The sequence below is a fragment of the Acanthochromis polyacanthus genome, chromosome 11 (genome assembly GCF_021347895.1).
Source record: "Acanthochromis polyacanthus isolate Apoly-LR-REF ecotype Palm Island chromosome 11, KAUST_Apoly_ChrSc, whole genome shotgun sequence".
NCBI lineage: Eukaryota > Metazoa > Chordata > Actinopteri > Pomacentridae > Acanthochromis > Acanthochromis polyacanthus.
Window position 1 is genome coordinate 12,669,615 of NC_067123.1, and position 14,533 is coordinate 12,684,147.

The following is a 14,533-nucleotide window of genomic DNA, read 5'->3' on the forward strand; positions in this document are numbered from 1 at the left end:
AATATAAACAATATCTGGCGATTAAACCTTGTCCTAACGTTCTCATGCGAGTGAAGCTGAAAGCAGCGTAGGATCTAGGATCCATTTAGACACCGGTGGGGTGGACGTGCGGATGAGAAGAGGAGGAGAGACCTGTCACCTAATCATATTTAACACGAAAACATGTCCACAGTTCACTACTTAATCACATTTAACCCGAGAAACAGTAGAAAACAACAACAAAAAACAGTAAATGTGCAACAGAAAAGCTGTCAAGTGGCCACAGAGTGAAACGTAAGGCGCAAGCGTTCACGCGAAGGGGGAGTCGGATTTTTCCGGGGGGTTGAAAAATACTACAACAACCCACATTTTCCACCACACAAGGTGGTTGGTCATCCAGCAAAATTAACTCGACAATTTTCTCTGTTCTATTTTGGCGTTGGAGCGAGTTTTGTATTCTTCTGTAGTGCTTCCTGCAACGATGGTTGCCGCAGTTCACTTTTTTTTCACTCGCCTGTAAAAAGTCTACGTACTGCTTTCCATGATGCTTCTGCAGATGCTTTATTAAGTTTGTTGTGTTAAAATGTCCAGTTTTGCTGCCACCCCTTGAGACACTCATTTTGCAAACGTTGCACTCAACTATTTTACTTTTCTCCTCCGTTCTCATATAGTAATTCCACACGGCAGACACAACCACAGCTCTGCAGACTTCTGTTCACTCTCTGCTCGCGTGACGAAAACACGGCACATGGCAACCATGGCAACAGCTCATCTGTGTTACAGCATGTCGTGAAAAGTGAAGATGAGGATATATGAGATGGATTGGGCTTATGAATTGGATCGGACGGTTTCAAATAAAAGAACTCCGATATCCGATCCAGTCACTTTGGCCTGGATCGGACTCGATACCGATCCAGCAGATCGGATCGGACCATCCCTAGTTTCAACTATGAAGAGAAGTTGTAGGTTTGACAGGTCGAGTTGCACCACGCCACCACCGTGCTTCACATCATGATGCCGCCATCATCATGCTTTACGGTTTGGATGGTGTGTTCATGATCACATACAGTGTTTGGTGTCTGTCAAGCATGGCATCTATTCTGCTTGCCAGAATCAATTTTGGTCTCATCAGATTAAAGAACCTTCTTTAGTTGACTTCAGACTCCACATGTGTTGTTGAGATTTAATCTGAGCTTGTTTCAACAGTGCCTTTCTCTTTGCCACTCTTCCATGTAACTTGAATGACAAAAATAATCTCAACTCACACCTTTTAAGTTATTATCCAGCAACCTCTTCTCAGAAATGAGCTGTTAAAAGTTCCTACGCTCGAAGATAGTACAGTTCTTTGCACATCCCCAGAGTTTCTTGAGGCGCTCTCAATTCTCAGAGAGAATTCAAAAGTCCTGTGGTTTATGCTTCATACAGCCATCCAGTGTCCTTATGTGGACTTTGTGCTTTTTTACATGTAAAGTTAAAGAAACCCGCAAGTTTCATGACGTAGATGCAGGCCACGAAATATGAATAGGCCAAATGAACGTAGGCATCTCCCAATTTTACAGCCTTTATTGTAAAAATAATGTGTTTTTGCGACTTTCTGTGCGGCTTCCAAACCACAAACTGCCATAGACAGAGCGAACTCCACTTTAATCAGTCTAACCTCCTTTTTCCACTGCTTCTATGGATTTAGGTGGCAGCAGACTAAACGCAGTAAAACGTACATCTTTGCTCCTTGCCACATCCTCCAGCCTTTTCTGGACAATCCTGTAGCATTCTTAAAATCCCTCTGAAGCATTCCTTCCTAGAACATATCCATGTCCAGGAGGCATCTGTGTCCAATGCCAGAACAACCTCAGTTTACAATGCAAAGTAGCAGCTGCTGTACATCCCTCTGGGTGTCTTTGTTGCACCTCTCAGGGAGCTTCTTTGCACATTGGGATAGTTGGATGTTGGGCAGGAAGCGAAATTGAGGCCTGAGGCTGCTCTGTTGGGAAAAACTGGATTTCTCCTTTAGAAATGGGATATAACTGCTCAAATAAAGCAGCATCTTGGGTTTCTGTTAACAAATGAGGGTGAGGTGGAGTTAAACAATGCCACATCAGCAGAGAAATACATAAAGTAATGGAAACGGGTTTCAGTGAGAAGCCAGTACATACAAGTTTAAGCTGATAAAACCACCATTAATTCCCTTAAGATATAGGCACCTCATGAATAACAGCGTATTAAGGCGACTGTGATATTTCTCCCCCTCCCTTCTATCATCTGCACATATTGAAGAGATGCTCGATTAAGAATCCCCTCGTGTCTTCTCATTAAATCGCACAGTGAGATTTTTACTCAAGTGTCATGCAGAGATGCATTATGCATTTGTATGGAGGTTCAAAATAATGCAGATTAGATATTTGGCTCAACTGGAAATGCTGTTTTGTCAGAGGGAATGTAAAATGTACTGAGATGTACAAGGCCATTTCCAACTCATCGAAACATGTATGCTAATGTCTCTCAACTCAAAACAAGTGATACTTTCAAAAGCACAGACGATAAAGTGCATACATGCCATTTGCATAAGTAGAGAGTGTGTGTGGGTTTGTTTGGGTGTGTGTGCATGAAGCCACACTTCTAGAACAAAGACAGAGCAGCTATATTTCTCTCTGTGTCTGTAAATAACTTCATGAAAATGCACTTTTGTGTCCTTGAAACCAACCGACCGTATGCTTTTAAATCTGTCATCTGGAAACTCGATGGTGTGCGGTCTCTCAGATGTGAGCCCGGTGCGGTTATGTCTAGCTTTGTTTTTATAGCGGCATGTGGAGAAGAATGCTTACAGCTCTCTAATGCATATTTTTAGCGCTCCAGAAAAGTCTTTTTTTTTTTTTTAATCTCAGCGCTGCTTTTGTTTGTGTTCCAGAATCAGGATTTCGTTTCCGTGAAAAAAATGAGTCATGTCCAATGATGTGCAAAATCAAAGAGAAACTTGCCATTGTATACTGTCTACTTTGTGGCACAATAATCGTGCGATTTTGGGTAATTTTTTGCTCCTAAGGGCTCATTTTTCACTGCAACATAAAGTTTCACACCTCTATGGAAGCAGCACAACCATGATTAGAAGTGGAGAGAACTCAGAATTAAAAAGTACGCCATGAATCATAAAAAAGAAAAATAAAACTGAATTTCTTTGATTATTTTACAAAAACTTAAGAACCTGGGATCAACATTTTCTACATTTTTTTATACATGTGCCTACAAGTGTTGCAAGAAATTGGTGACTTAAATTTTTAATTTGTTTAATACCTGTCTTTTCTCTGCTCGGTGTAAACACAGCCTGTAGTTCAATCTAGAAGTCGTTTAATTTTTGTCACACAAATGGCTCACTTTTTTGTAGACTAAGCACAAACTATATTTTTGGTGAATTTTTAAATAAAACATGTACATTTTAATGAAATATAAAAATTTTATGATTATATTTCGACATTTTTTTGCTGCAAAACCACAAATACTTAGTTTAGTTGTCTGACAGAACAGCACTTCACATATGAGTAGTTCAAGAACAGTCTGAAAGTTGAAAATCCAACCATTCTTTCTGTAATTGAGTTTTTTATAACAGCATGCTGGCAATTTTATGAGATTTAGAGGATTATAACCTCCACAGAGTCTAATTTGTTTGTCATTTAGTTTAAACAGACTCAAAAGGAAAATTCAACAACATTTTTATGAGTTTCTAAATGTGTCAAAAACTCTCACTATGAAAAGATCTGCTATCTAACGAAGAACAGTCACTAAATTCTCCCTCTCCCACCTGCAGTGTACCTGGGGGTGACCAACCTAAGCACCTATCAGGTGAAGATGAACAGTTTGTGCACCCAGTGGCAGCCTCACCGACACGCCAATGCCTACAGAGTGGTCCTTGAGTCGCTGGTTGGTGAGTACATTGAAAGCAGCACGCTCCACAGCAGCTTATTATCATTTTGCCTCCACCCTATACTCTGTACCCCACAGCTATACTGTTTCCCATAAATGGTAAGGCAAGTAGCGATTCATGAAACTGTTAGCTGGAGTTCAGCCTGGGACATTTTTTGAACTATGTATTCATGCTGGTCTTCAATTCAGTGCACCACGTTCCTTTCTGTTTCTTCCACTCTGAGCCCAAACATGTACCAGTATTTCTCGATAATTCAATTTTAAAATCCAGTGAGTGGACCTTCCTTTTAGGCTCATAGAATCCGCAGAATAAAACCATAGTGACCAAATGTTAAAGCTTCAATCTGGGATGCTGTCAACCTCCCTACATCCATCTTCTGCTATACTTTGCTTAATTATTATGCCTTACATCCACCACCATAATCCATATTTTGTATTGGAGGACAGATAGATCTAACACTATATGAAGATGGTACCCCTGCACAATATGCTCTTGCACACATTCTTAACTGACTGTTCCTAATAGAATAAACCGACTCCGGGGCAATAACGTAATAAATCCTTCCCTCGTTTTCTCTTCCACTTGTCACTTCCCAATAAGAAGGACTCTCCTTGTTAGTGGACAATGTGGCTCTATGAACAATCGCCACTTTATGCCCCCCACTCCTCCTCTGCTCAAATGAGTTACATCCATTTTCAGTAATGTTTCTGTACTTTTACAATGTTCTCTCTTGTCAATTCAAACAATGACATACACATTTTCACTTGTACAATTAATTCTAGAAGAATTCCAGCTGTAATGCAACAAATTACAAATATGTTACACAGGGTTTCCCTTTATACTCAGGATGTCCCAATCAATCAATCAATCAATCAATCAAAGTTTAGTATAGCCCTTTACAGCAGCCCAAAGGGTGACCAAAGTGCGTCACAGTAAACAACTAGAAAATAACTTAAAAACAATACAGTATAACTTAAAACAGGACAAACAATCACACTCGCACCTACGGGCAAATTTAGAATAATCCATTAATCTCAGCATATTGTTGGACTGTGGGAGGAAACTGGAGTACCTGGAGGAAACCCAAGCATGCACAGGGACAACATGCAGACTCCATGCAGAAAGATCCTGGGAAGGCCGGGACGTGAGCCAGGGATCTTCTCGCTGCAAGGCAAGAAGTGCAAACTACCACGCCACTGTGTAGCCTGTAAAATATACAATATAACAGTCAGATAAATGACAATAAAACAGCTCTAAAATGTAACATCTAAAAGAAATAAAAGTGGATCCTACATAACTCTCAAAAGCCAAAAAGCTAAAGTGAAAAATGCAAACTGTGATTTGTTTTTTACTTTTGCACTGAAGTTGTGACTCTTCATAACCCTAAAACTAAGCACTTCGATGTAAACCTAAAGGTAAATTGAAGAAAATGATGCATAGCAATACTGATTTTTAAGAAAGGCATTGTCAACAGAAAGTTGAAGCTGCTTCCAAATTTTGGACCTGTAGTATATATGTTTTTCAAAATAAAATTTAAAAGAAATGGAATCAGAATGAACAGCATTTTCTCAAGCCCTGTGCAGTGCCTTGTGAAAGTATTCGGCCCCCTTGAACTTTTCAACCTTTCGCCACATTTCAGGCTTCAAACGTAAAGATATAAAATTTTAATTTTTTGTCAAGAATCAACAACAAGTGGGACACAATCGTGAAGTGGAACGAAATTTATTGGATATTTTAAACTTTTTTAACAAATAAAAACCTGAAAAGTGGGGCGTGCAATATTATTCGGCCCCCTTGCATTAATACTTTGTAGCGCCACCTTTTGCTGCAATTACAGCTGCAAGTCGCTTGTGGTATGTCTCTATCAGTTTTGCACATGGAGAGACTGAAATTCTTGCCCATTCTTCCTTGCAAAACAGCTGGAGCTCAGTGAGGTTGGATGGAGAGCGTTTGTGAACAGCAGTCTTCAGCTCTGCCCACAGATTCTCGATTGGATTCAGGTCTGGACTTTGACTTGGCCATTCTAACACCTGGATACGTTTATTTGTCAACCATTCCATTGTAGATTTGGCTTTATGTTTTGGATCATTGTCCTGTTGGAAGATAACTCTCCGTCCCAGTCTCAGGTCTTTTGCAGACTCCAACAGGTTTTCTTCCAGAATGGTCCTGTATTTGGCTCCATTCATCTTCCCATCAATTTTAACCATCTTCCCTGTCCCTGCTGAAGAAAAGCAGGCCCAAACCATGAGGCTGCCACCACCATGTTTGACAGTGGGGATGGTGTGTTCAGGGTGATGAGCTGTGTTGCTTTTACGCCAAACATATGGTTTTGCATTGTGGCCAAAAAGTTCGATTTTGGTTTCATCTGACCAGAGCACCTTCTTCCACATGTTTGGTGTGTCTCCCAGGTGGCTTGTGGCAAACTTTAAACGAAACTTTTTGTGGATATCTTTGAGAAATGGCTTTCTTCTTGCCACTCTTCCATAAAGGCCAGATTTGTGCAGTGTACGACTGATTGTTGTCCTATGGACAGACTCTGCCACCTCAGCTGTAGATCTCTGCAGTTCATCCAGAGTGATCATGGGCCTCTTGGCTGCATCTCTGATCAGTCTTCTCCTTGTTGGAGGTGAAAGTTTAGAGGGACGGCTGGGTCTTGGTAGATCTGCAGTGGTCTGATACTCCTTCCATTTCAATATGATTGCTTGCACAGTGCTCCTTGAGATGTTTAAAGCTTGGGAAATCTTTTTGTATCCAAATCCGGCTTTAAACTTCTCCACAACAGTATCTGGGACCTGCCTGGTGTGTTCCTTGGTCTCCATGATGCTCTCTGCACTTTAAACAGAACCCTGAGACTATCACAGAGCAGGTGCATTTATACTGAGACTTGATTACACACAGGTGGATTCTATTTATCATCATCAGTCATTTAGGACAACACTGGATCATTCAGAGATCCTCACTGAACTTCTGGAGTGAGTTTGCTGCACTGAAAGTAAAGGGGCCGAATAATATTGCACGCCCCACTTTTCAGTTTTTTATTTGTTAAAAAAGTTTAAAATATCTAATAAATTTCATTCCACTTCACGATTGTGTCCCACTTGTTGTTGATTCTTGACAAAAAATTAAAATTTTATATCTTTATGTTTGAAGCCTGAAATGTGGCGAAAGGTTGAAAAGTTCAAGGGGGCCAAATACTTTCGCAAGGCACTGTAAGTGTGACAAATACTGAATAAAAGGTGGCTTTACATAATACAGATATTTTATTGCTTCGTTATGTTGTTTCTATATATGTCTTCTGTCTACTCTGTGAAAACACAGCCTGCAGCTCAGCCGAAAAGTTCCTGAATTTTTTGGCAGTTTTCACTGGAGAAAGGCTTTTTTGTGTAAATCTCAGAAACTAGTGAAAATGGTTTGTTTTTTTATATAAAAAAAACAAGAATCTAGCTAAAATCTAGCTGTTTTAAGCTTTAAGTAATTAAATTTCCTGACATGTCACAGAGCAGTTCAAGAATCCTCAGAAAGGTTTTTGTTGTTGTTACAGTTTCATGCTGTCAGTGTAATTTTACACCATTTTAAGCCCACTAGCATGTTTTGGGGTTGCGAGTGTTAATACAAATTCATATATAAACAGTTTAGGAAAACAGTTTTGGGTAACATCTTGTCTCAGGGACCGACAGACCAGTGAAGGTCTGTTAGCATGTTTGTTTCTTTGCAGGCACTTAAGCTAATTTTGATATTCAATTTTGGATTTTGTAAAAATGATAAACAAGGTGATGTCAGAAGATTTTTGAAGTTTCCTGTTTCTTGCAATGTGTGTGTTTTCTTTTTTTTTTAATTGTTGTTTTAATCATCTTCGCTGTGTGATAGATTCTTCCCTCTGAGGTGATACAAATCACCTGGACCTTTATTTATGAGGAAGATGCATGCAAATAGAAATAACATTTATGCTCTCTGGATTATCAGGCGGATTTTAATGCAACGCTGGAAAATTTATTTTATGTAACTTTGTATCCCTGTGGGACATAATACTGTATGTGCAGCTGTAATTCTACCCCGTAGATTTTCACATTGAGCTCCTATCTGCTGCATATCTGAATCAGTAGGAGGGGGGCATCTCATTCATACTCGCATACTTCCATTAGTAGGAGTTTCAGTATGCAGTGCAGAGAGAAGGTCCAATTTTATGAATCCCTAAGCAGCCAGAGTTGACAAAGATATTGTTGTATCCCATCAAAGATGTGCTGACAGTCTCAAAGGTTCAGCTGTGCAATCAGACATTGAGCCGCCCTGTAGGAAAAGGAAAACTTACAGATTGGAGCGCTGTTGACATTTATATTTGCAGCGTGAGGTAAAATGCAATAACGAAAAGAAAACAGACAAAAGGTCGGTGGTGTGGTTGCCACGTGATGACGTGTTCTTGTTACAGGAGTGACAGTAATTACTCCTTGTTGTGACTACTTAGAGGTAAGCTGGAAGGAGGGAACTTACAGGATTACTTTCTTCTCATGAACCTTTGGTTGCTGTTGATTTGGTTTCTCTGATGATGAGAAGATTGTCTTTTTGAAAGCCAAACGACAACTTCTATTTGAGGTTCGTTGTGTGTGGGAGTGTGAAAATGAAGTGACGGCTGTTTTGTGCATGAGTCACCGCAGATGTGAGTGATTACCAAAGTATATTGAAAGTCACTTTAGAAATATTGTCTTCTTCTACAACAACGCTGGTGGAGTCAATACCCGTATCTAGCTCATAGAAACATGTTTGTTTATAGCCTACCTGTGATTTACCGAGAGGTAAAGCCAATTTTTTCTCTTGATGTTTCATTCCATTTCAAGAAGAATAAAGCCTTTATTTTTCACAACTATATTGTTAGGAAGTAAGATTCTGAGCACAGGGTCAGCCATGATAAGGTCCCAAAAGTGGTAAAACTAGGTCTTGACCCTCTGACCTTCTGATCAGCTACTTGTAGCCTCAACCACTAAGCCACAACAGCCCAGAAAATATGTGCAATTCTTGACAAGATTGCATGTGTGATTGCTGAAAGCTGCAACACCTTGTCTGCATTTGCCAGAACTTGTTTATTTCAAAACTAGTGGTGGGACGTGATTTAAAAAAAAATTACAGGCTTTGTAAGTTTTTCGCAATTAATCAAAATTTTGTCAAATAGCAATATTTGATACAATAAGTAATTATTTTCAGTTAGAATGTACATGTTTCTAATTTAAAATTTATAAAATGAATATGATTTTAAAATGTGACATACAGAGAAAAAAGTTATTTAGATGATTTAAGGCCTGGATTTAGTTTGGTTTTGCTATTTTGTGGCACACAGCAAAAGCATACGTAGTTCGAGGACTTTCAAAAAATGGAAAATCCACAGATTCATTCTGTTTTCATAATTTCTGGGTCGATAAATGGTGTCATTTCAATGGTTCTTTTTATACCAATATAAACTTTTATTTATAAACAAATTTTTTTTTCATATACTAAAAGTTTATAATTAAGTTATGAAAAGACATTATTGTGGTTGAACAGTGCAATAACTTAAGCCACAAAAATGTTTGTTTCATTTATTTTTACCTGAGTTTTTCGTCTGTCTACTACATTCAGAGATTACTGCAAAACTCAAAATGCAATTATAGCGATTATTTTCAACATTTTACCACTTTTTGTAAACTAAAGCACTTTCAGTGTCTTCGAAAGTGATCTATTATGGGATGGCTACACCGTTAGCTGTTAGCTGTTAGCTGTTAGCGAGACTGTCTTAGCTAATGTTTGCTCTGGTACTAACAGCAACATGTTTTGCCTTGAGGTGATACCGTCGGCTTGAAGGGCTGCAGTGATAAGAAAATTCTTTGTTGCACAATTTGCAAACAACCATGCTTTTATCCAAGCTGCCATCAGGAAGATATCTAAAAGAAAACTTGCCTCCCAAGAAGCTCAATGTGTTCACCAAAACTCCTTGTGCACTGTGTATCTTTTTCACTGCAGACCATAGACGGTATGCTGCAGACAGACTTTAGGTTCATTGCCACCAGCTACTGGGCTGGAGTGTTCATCAGTGTTACCGGTGTGCCACAAATTAGGGAACTGAGAAAGGTGCAATGAAATGGATTAATTTATTTAACACGTTATTTTCCCTGAAATTAATTAATCGAAATTAACACATTAAAGTCCCATCCCTATTCAGACCATATACAAGACAAAACAGGTATCAAATCTGCAACCTTAAAAGAGCTGTAGAAGAGTTGTGATTGTCTTCTCTGGACCTGCAATGATTAACTGATTAATCAGTTAGTTTTTAGCTATTAACCAGGTTTAAAAAGCGTGTTATCAGTAAAAGAAAGACCAAAATGACCAGTAGAGCTGTAAGAATGATCTGCTTTTTAACTTTCAGACCATCATTGAATTAATTATGTACGACTGTTAGTTTTGTCAAGGAAATTGAATATAATTAAAGCTTCAAACTAGTGATGTGCACAGTCCCTCATTACTCGTCCTGAGATGTTGTCAGGGCCTGCAGCTTTGTGGGGATTGATCCTCTGGAGTGTCCTTGTCACATCTCCTTGGGTCACAGGGACGTGTCATCTAGGGAGGAGGTGAGTCTGGAGCAGGGGGGTGTGTTGGGATCATCAAAGCAGGCTTAGAATTTATTGAGCCTGTCTGGGAGGGATGGATCCTTGGGGCATTGTGCATCTCTGACGTTGTAGTCAGTGATGCATCTTATGGCTTTCCACATTCTCCTGGGATCACTGGATGAGAAGTGACCCTGAATTCTCTGCCCATATGTGGCCTTGGCCCTTTTGATGCCAGCTGCTAGAGCTCTCCTTGCTGCTCTCAGTGCTGTTTCCTCACCTGCCCTGAATGCAGCATCCCTGGCCTTCATAAGGGCTCTCACCTCTGCATTCAGCCATGGCTTGTCGTTGCGATAGGTGGATATGGTCCTGGTGGTCTTGACGTCGTCAGCACACTTGGAGATGAAGCCTAGGACCGAGCTGGTGTACTCCTCCAGGTCCACCTCACCTCCATATGTTGCTGCCTCCTTGAAGACCTGCCAGTCTGTGCACTTGAAGCAGTCCTGGAGAACACAAGCAGCATTGCTGGGCCATACAGTGACTGTCCTCTTTGTTGGTCTGGACCGCCTCCGCAGGGGGCAGTATGCTGGTGTCAGCAGGACGGAGGTGTGATCGGAGAAGCCAAGGTGGGGGCGGGGGCGGGCTCTGTATGCTCCACGAATGTTGGAGTACACACAGTCCAGAGTGCTGTTTCCCCTTGTTGGAAAATCCACATGCTGGTGGAACCTGGGCAGGATGTCTGTCAGTCTTACATGGTTGAAGTCCCCTGCAACCACGCAGAAAGCCTCCAGGTGCTTGGTCTGCAGTGAGCTGATGACGTTGTGTAGCTCTTGCAGCACCTCGCTAGCCTTGTTATTAGCATTTGCACCCGGCAGGACGTAAACAATAGTGACAAACACGGCCGTAAACTCTCGTGGCAGGTAGAATGGCTGACATTTCACCGTCACAAACTCTAAAGCCTCGGAGCAATAACTCTTGACCAGTCCACAGTTTGTACACCAACCTTTGTTGATATACACACACAGTCCTCCACCCCGGGTCTTCCCCGAGCGCTGGTCGCGGTCCGCACGAAACAGCTGTAGCCCGTCGAGTTGGAAGGCTGAGTCCGGCATGGTGTTATTTAACCACATTTCCATCAGACATAGCACAGCACAGTTCTTAATCTCATCCACGAATCCCAGCCTCAGGCGGAGTAGGTCCATTTTGTTATCTAGGGAGCGGATGTTGGCCAGGAAGAGTGACGGTATCGGTGGCTTGCTAGCCCTTAGCTCAACTAGCCAGCCTTGCCCGCTTGCCCCGCTTTTGCTTCAGGGCGCACCGCTTCCTCTTGGCGGCCTGCCTGCGTAGCCTGCTCCTCCACAGCGACGCTTTCAGTAGCTGTAGAGGAGCTAGCCAGCCTGCCTGCTTGCCCCGCTTTTGCTTCCAGGCACACCGCTTCCTCTTGGCGGCCTGCCTGCATAGCCTGCTCCTCCACAGCGACGCTCTCAGTAGCTGCAGCCTACCCAGAGTAGATTTGAGTTCTGGTGGGAGTGTTAAGTCCAAACTTACTTTAATGTCCAGGAGTTTGGTTCGGCTGTATCTTTGCTGACTGAATGATGCAGAATCAGGACTAACCGTTGGTCCGAAGACATTAATAAAAGGCTTATTCACTGGAGCTCGGGAAACCGCTGCACCTATGTGTGCCGACATGACAGTCTGAACGTCACTTCCGATTTTTTCAAATGCGACCCAGGCCACTTGGGTATGTGGTCCGAATTCCGATACGTATTGGATCTTTTGCCATGCGACTTCAGTCTGAACGGCCAGGTCACATTTATCCGACCTATACGTCATTGGTACACAACAAACGTCACTATTCTGCGTTCAAGCAAAACATGTCGTCGGGCTGCTGAAGACGTGTGTCTTGCTGTGAGAGTGTTAAAAAGAGGCGCTCATATAACTATGTAAAGGTCGCCCTTGTCATTCGAAAATTCTGAATGAAGTCCACATCTGTGAAGCCTCTCACATCACTATCCCACCACTCCTGGCTGCGACTCCGCACCCACACAGTTCTCTGGACAGACGTTGCTGCCACTGCCCTACAAAACGCCAGGGTCAAAATCCTGGCTCTCTTCCTTCTTGACCTTCTCCTTAAAACGATTAAGTTATAAATATGCTGTTAGCATCCATGTTTACTTCCGTAAACACTGAACACGCTCTCTGCGTGTGTCGTTGTTGTGTCCTCTTCTGCTCATGTGGGAATCTTTTGAGTCATGTGAGGTTCACACAGGAGATCATATACAAGTCGCATTTAATTGGAAATGTGAATGAACTCGCAAAAAAATCGGATTTCACCAAAAAATCGGAATGAGCATTAAGCCCTGCAGTGTGAACATAGCCTTTGATAAAGAGATAAGGTTTGGATAATTTTCTTGATACAAAGGCAAATGACTGAATAGTTCAAGGACGGTCAGAAAGTGGAAAATCCAATCTTTCGTTCTCTTGTCACACTACTTTTGGTATTTAAAAAAACAAACAAAAATGGTTTTGAGGTTTAGAGGGTTACTTTAACACATTTATTGCCTTATAAACTTTCCTATGATGTAACGCAGCAGATTCATCTTTTTGTAAATGTCAGGACAAAACTGTAGTCCTTTGTAAATTTCTGCCTAAAGACTTCAAATTACTTTCAGAGCCTTCGTCAAACTCCTTTTTTAGCTCCAATTTAATGTATTCATCTCTTACTTCAGCTGTCAAAAATCTTCTCCTCACCAAAGTCACCTCTATAAAACAGCCTCTCAGCTATTAAAGTAATTTCCTTGGTTCTGATTCTCCGCTACCGCAAACACAAATAGTCGTGTATTTTCCCGTTTTGTCTGAAACTGATTGCACACTTCATGGCCGTGATTCGATTTCACACGTCCACCGTTCAGTCACCACCTCAAAGGTAAGATTGACTTTTAATACAGCCATCATCCACCAAATAGGAAAGTAATGACTGTTATTCATCACCTTTAGGCCTCCAACAATAACGTTGGCATCATTAACGTCACATAAAAGGCACATATTCCCCTGTGTTTCTTTGGTGAGCACCACTGTATCGGTTCTTGCAGCACACAATGGAGCCAAGTGAGGATTTATGTTGGAACAGCTGCTAAAGAATTACTAGTAAGGTGTGTCTGCTGCAGGAGGAGGAGGGAAATGATGAGAGGATGTCCGGTTGTTGGTGTGGAAGGTGGTAAAATATATAGGGGAAGATGGAGATACTAGGGTTGAAATTTTGAATTTCAAAGTATGTCAATGAGTGCCCAAAGTACGGCGGCCCGCGGGCGGGCCGTTTTTTTATCGGTATACGCTTTTTTTAAAATAGAAGGACACTGCAAACACGATTATACAAACACTATACACACATAGAAAGCTGAGATTCTCATGAATCCGCCGGTATAAACCACTTTCAGATGTGATTACCACAGCGGGTAATATAAACACATTTATCCAACAAACAACAAGTCAAGTAAACGTGCACAGCTCACCTGTCGACGCAGTTTGGACGCTCGTTTCTGGTCATAAAAGAAGATAATCCACAAAAACCGGCCAGAACCCAAGCTTAGCCATCCAGAGGAAACAATCCAGTATAATACTTTGGCCAAAACATGTCTCGAAATAGGTAAAAAATCCAGAAAACGATCGGCTCCGTGCGCGTGCACGCGGCGCGTGGTGGCGCTGTGCGTTTCATATTCACTGCATCTTTCTATTATAACTTTATCATACACGGTCCTATTTTCTTTGTTCGCGATTCAAAATGGATACTGGAGGCTTCTCGACCGCTTCAAACCGAACTTCAACCAATCAGGTGACTCGTTTCCGCCTACTTCGGCGATTTAGCCAACCATGGCCGAGTCTGACAGATATCGATTACATCACTTGATTGACTTGTTTCTCAGCAAATCACGCCGGAGGAAACGTTAGATTGACAGGCCTGGTAGCCAATGAGCTTGCTGAATGGCTTGCCTATAAATCCCGCCTCTGCCAGCGGCTTTATATGATATTTCATTCGTGAGCTCCGGGCTCCACCTGCTGTTTCTCT

At 41.5% G+C, this 14,533-nt stretch overlaps 1 protein-coding gene across 3 annotated transcripts in view; it reads left to right on the top strand.

Annotated features, from left to right (window-relative positions):
- Nucleotides 1-14,533, top strand: part of LOC110966091 (collagen alpha-1(XIV) chain-like) — a 332,534-nt gene that overhangs the window by 194,827 nt on the left and 123,174 nt on the right. For all 3 annotated transcript variants that reach the window (XM_051955093.1, XM_051955095.1, XM_051955094.1), the window contains one exon: nt 3,779-3,895. In XM_051955093.1, the coding sequence (XP_051811053.1) occupies nt 3,779-3,895 (117 nt within the window). The remainder of the gene's footprint in view (nt 1-3,778; nt 3,896-14,533) is intronic.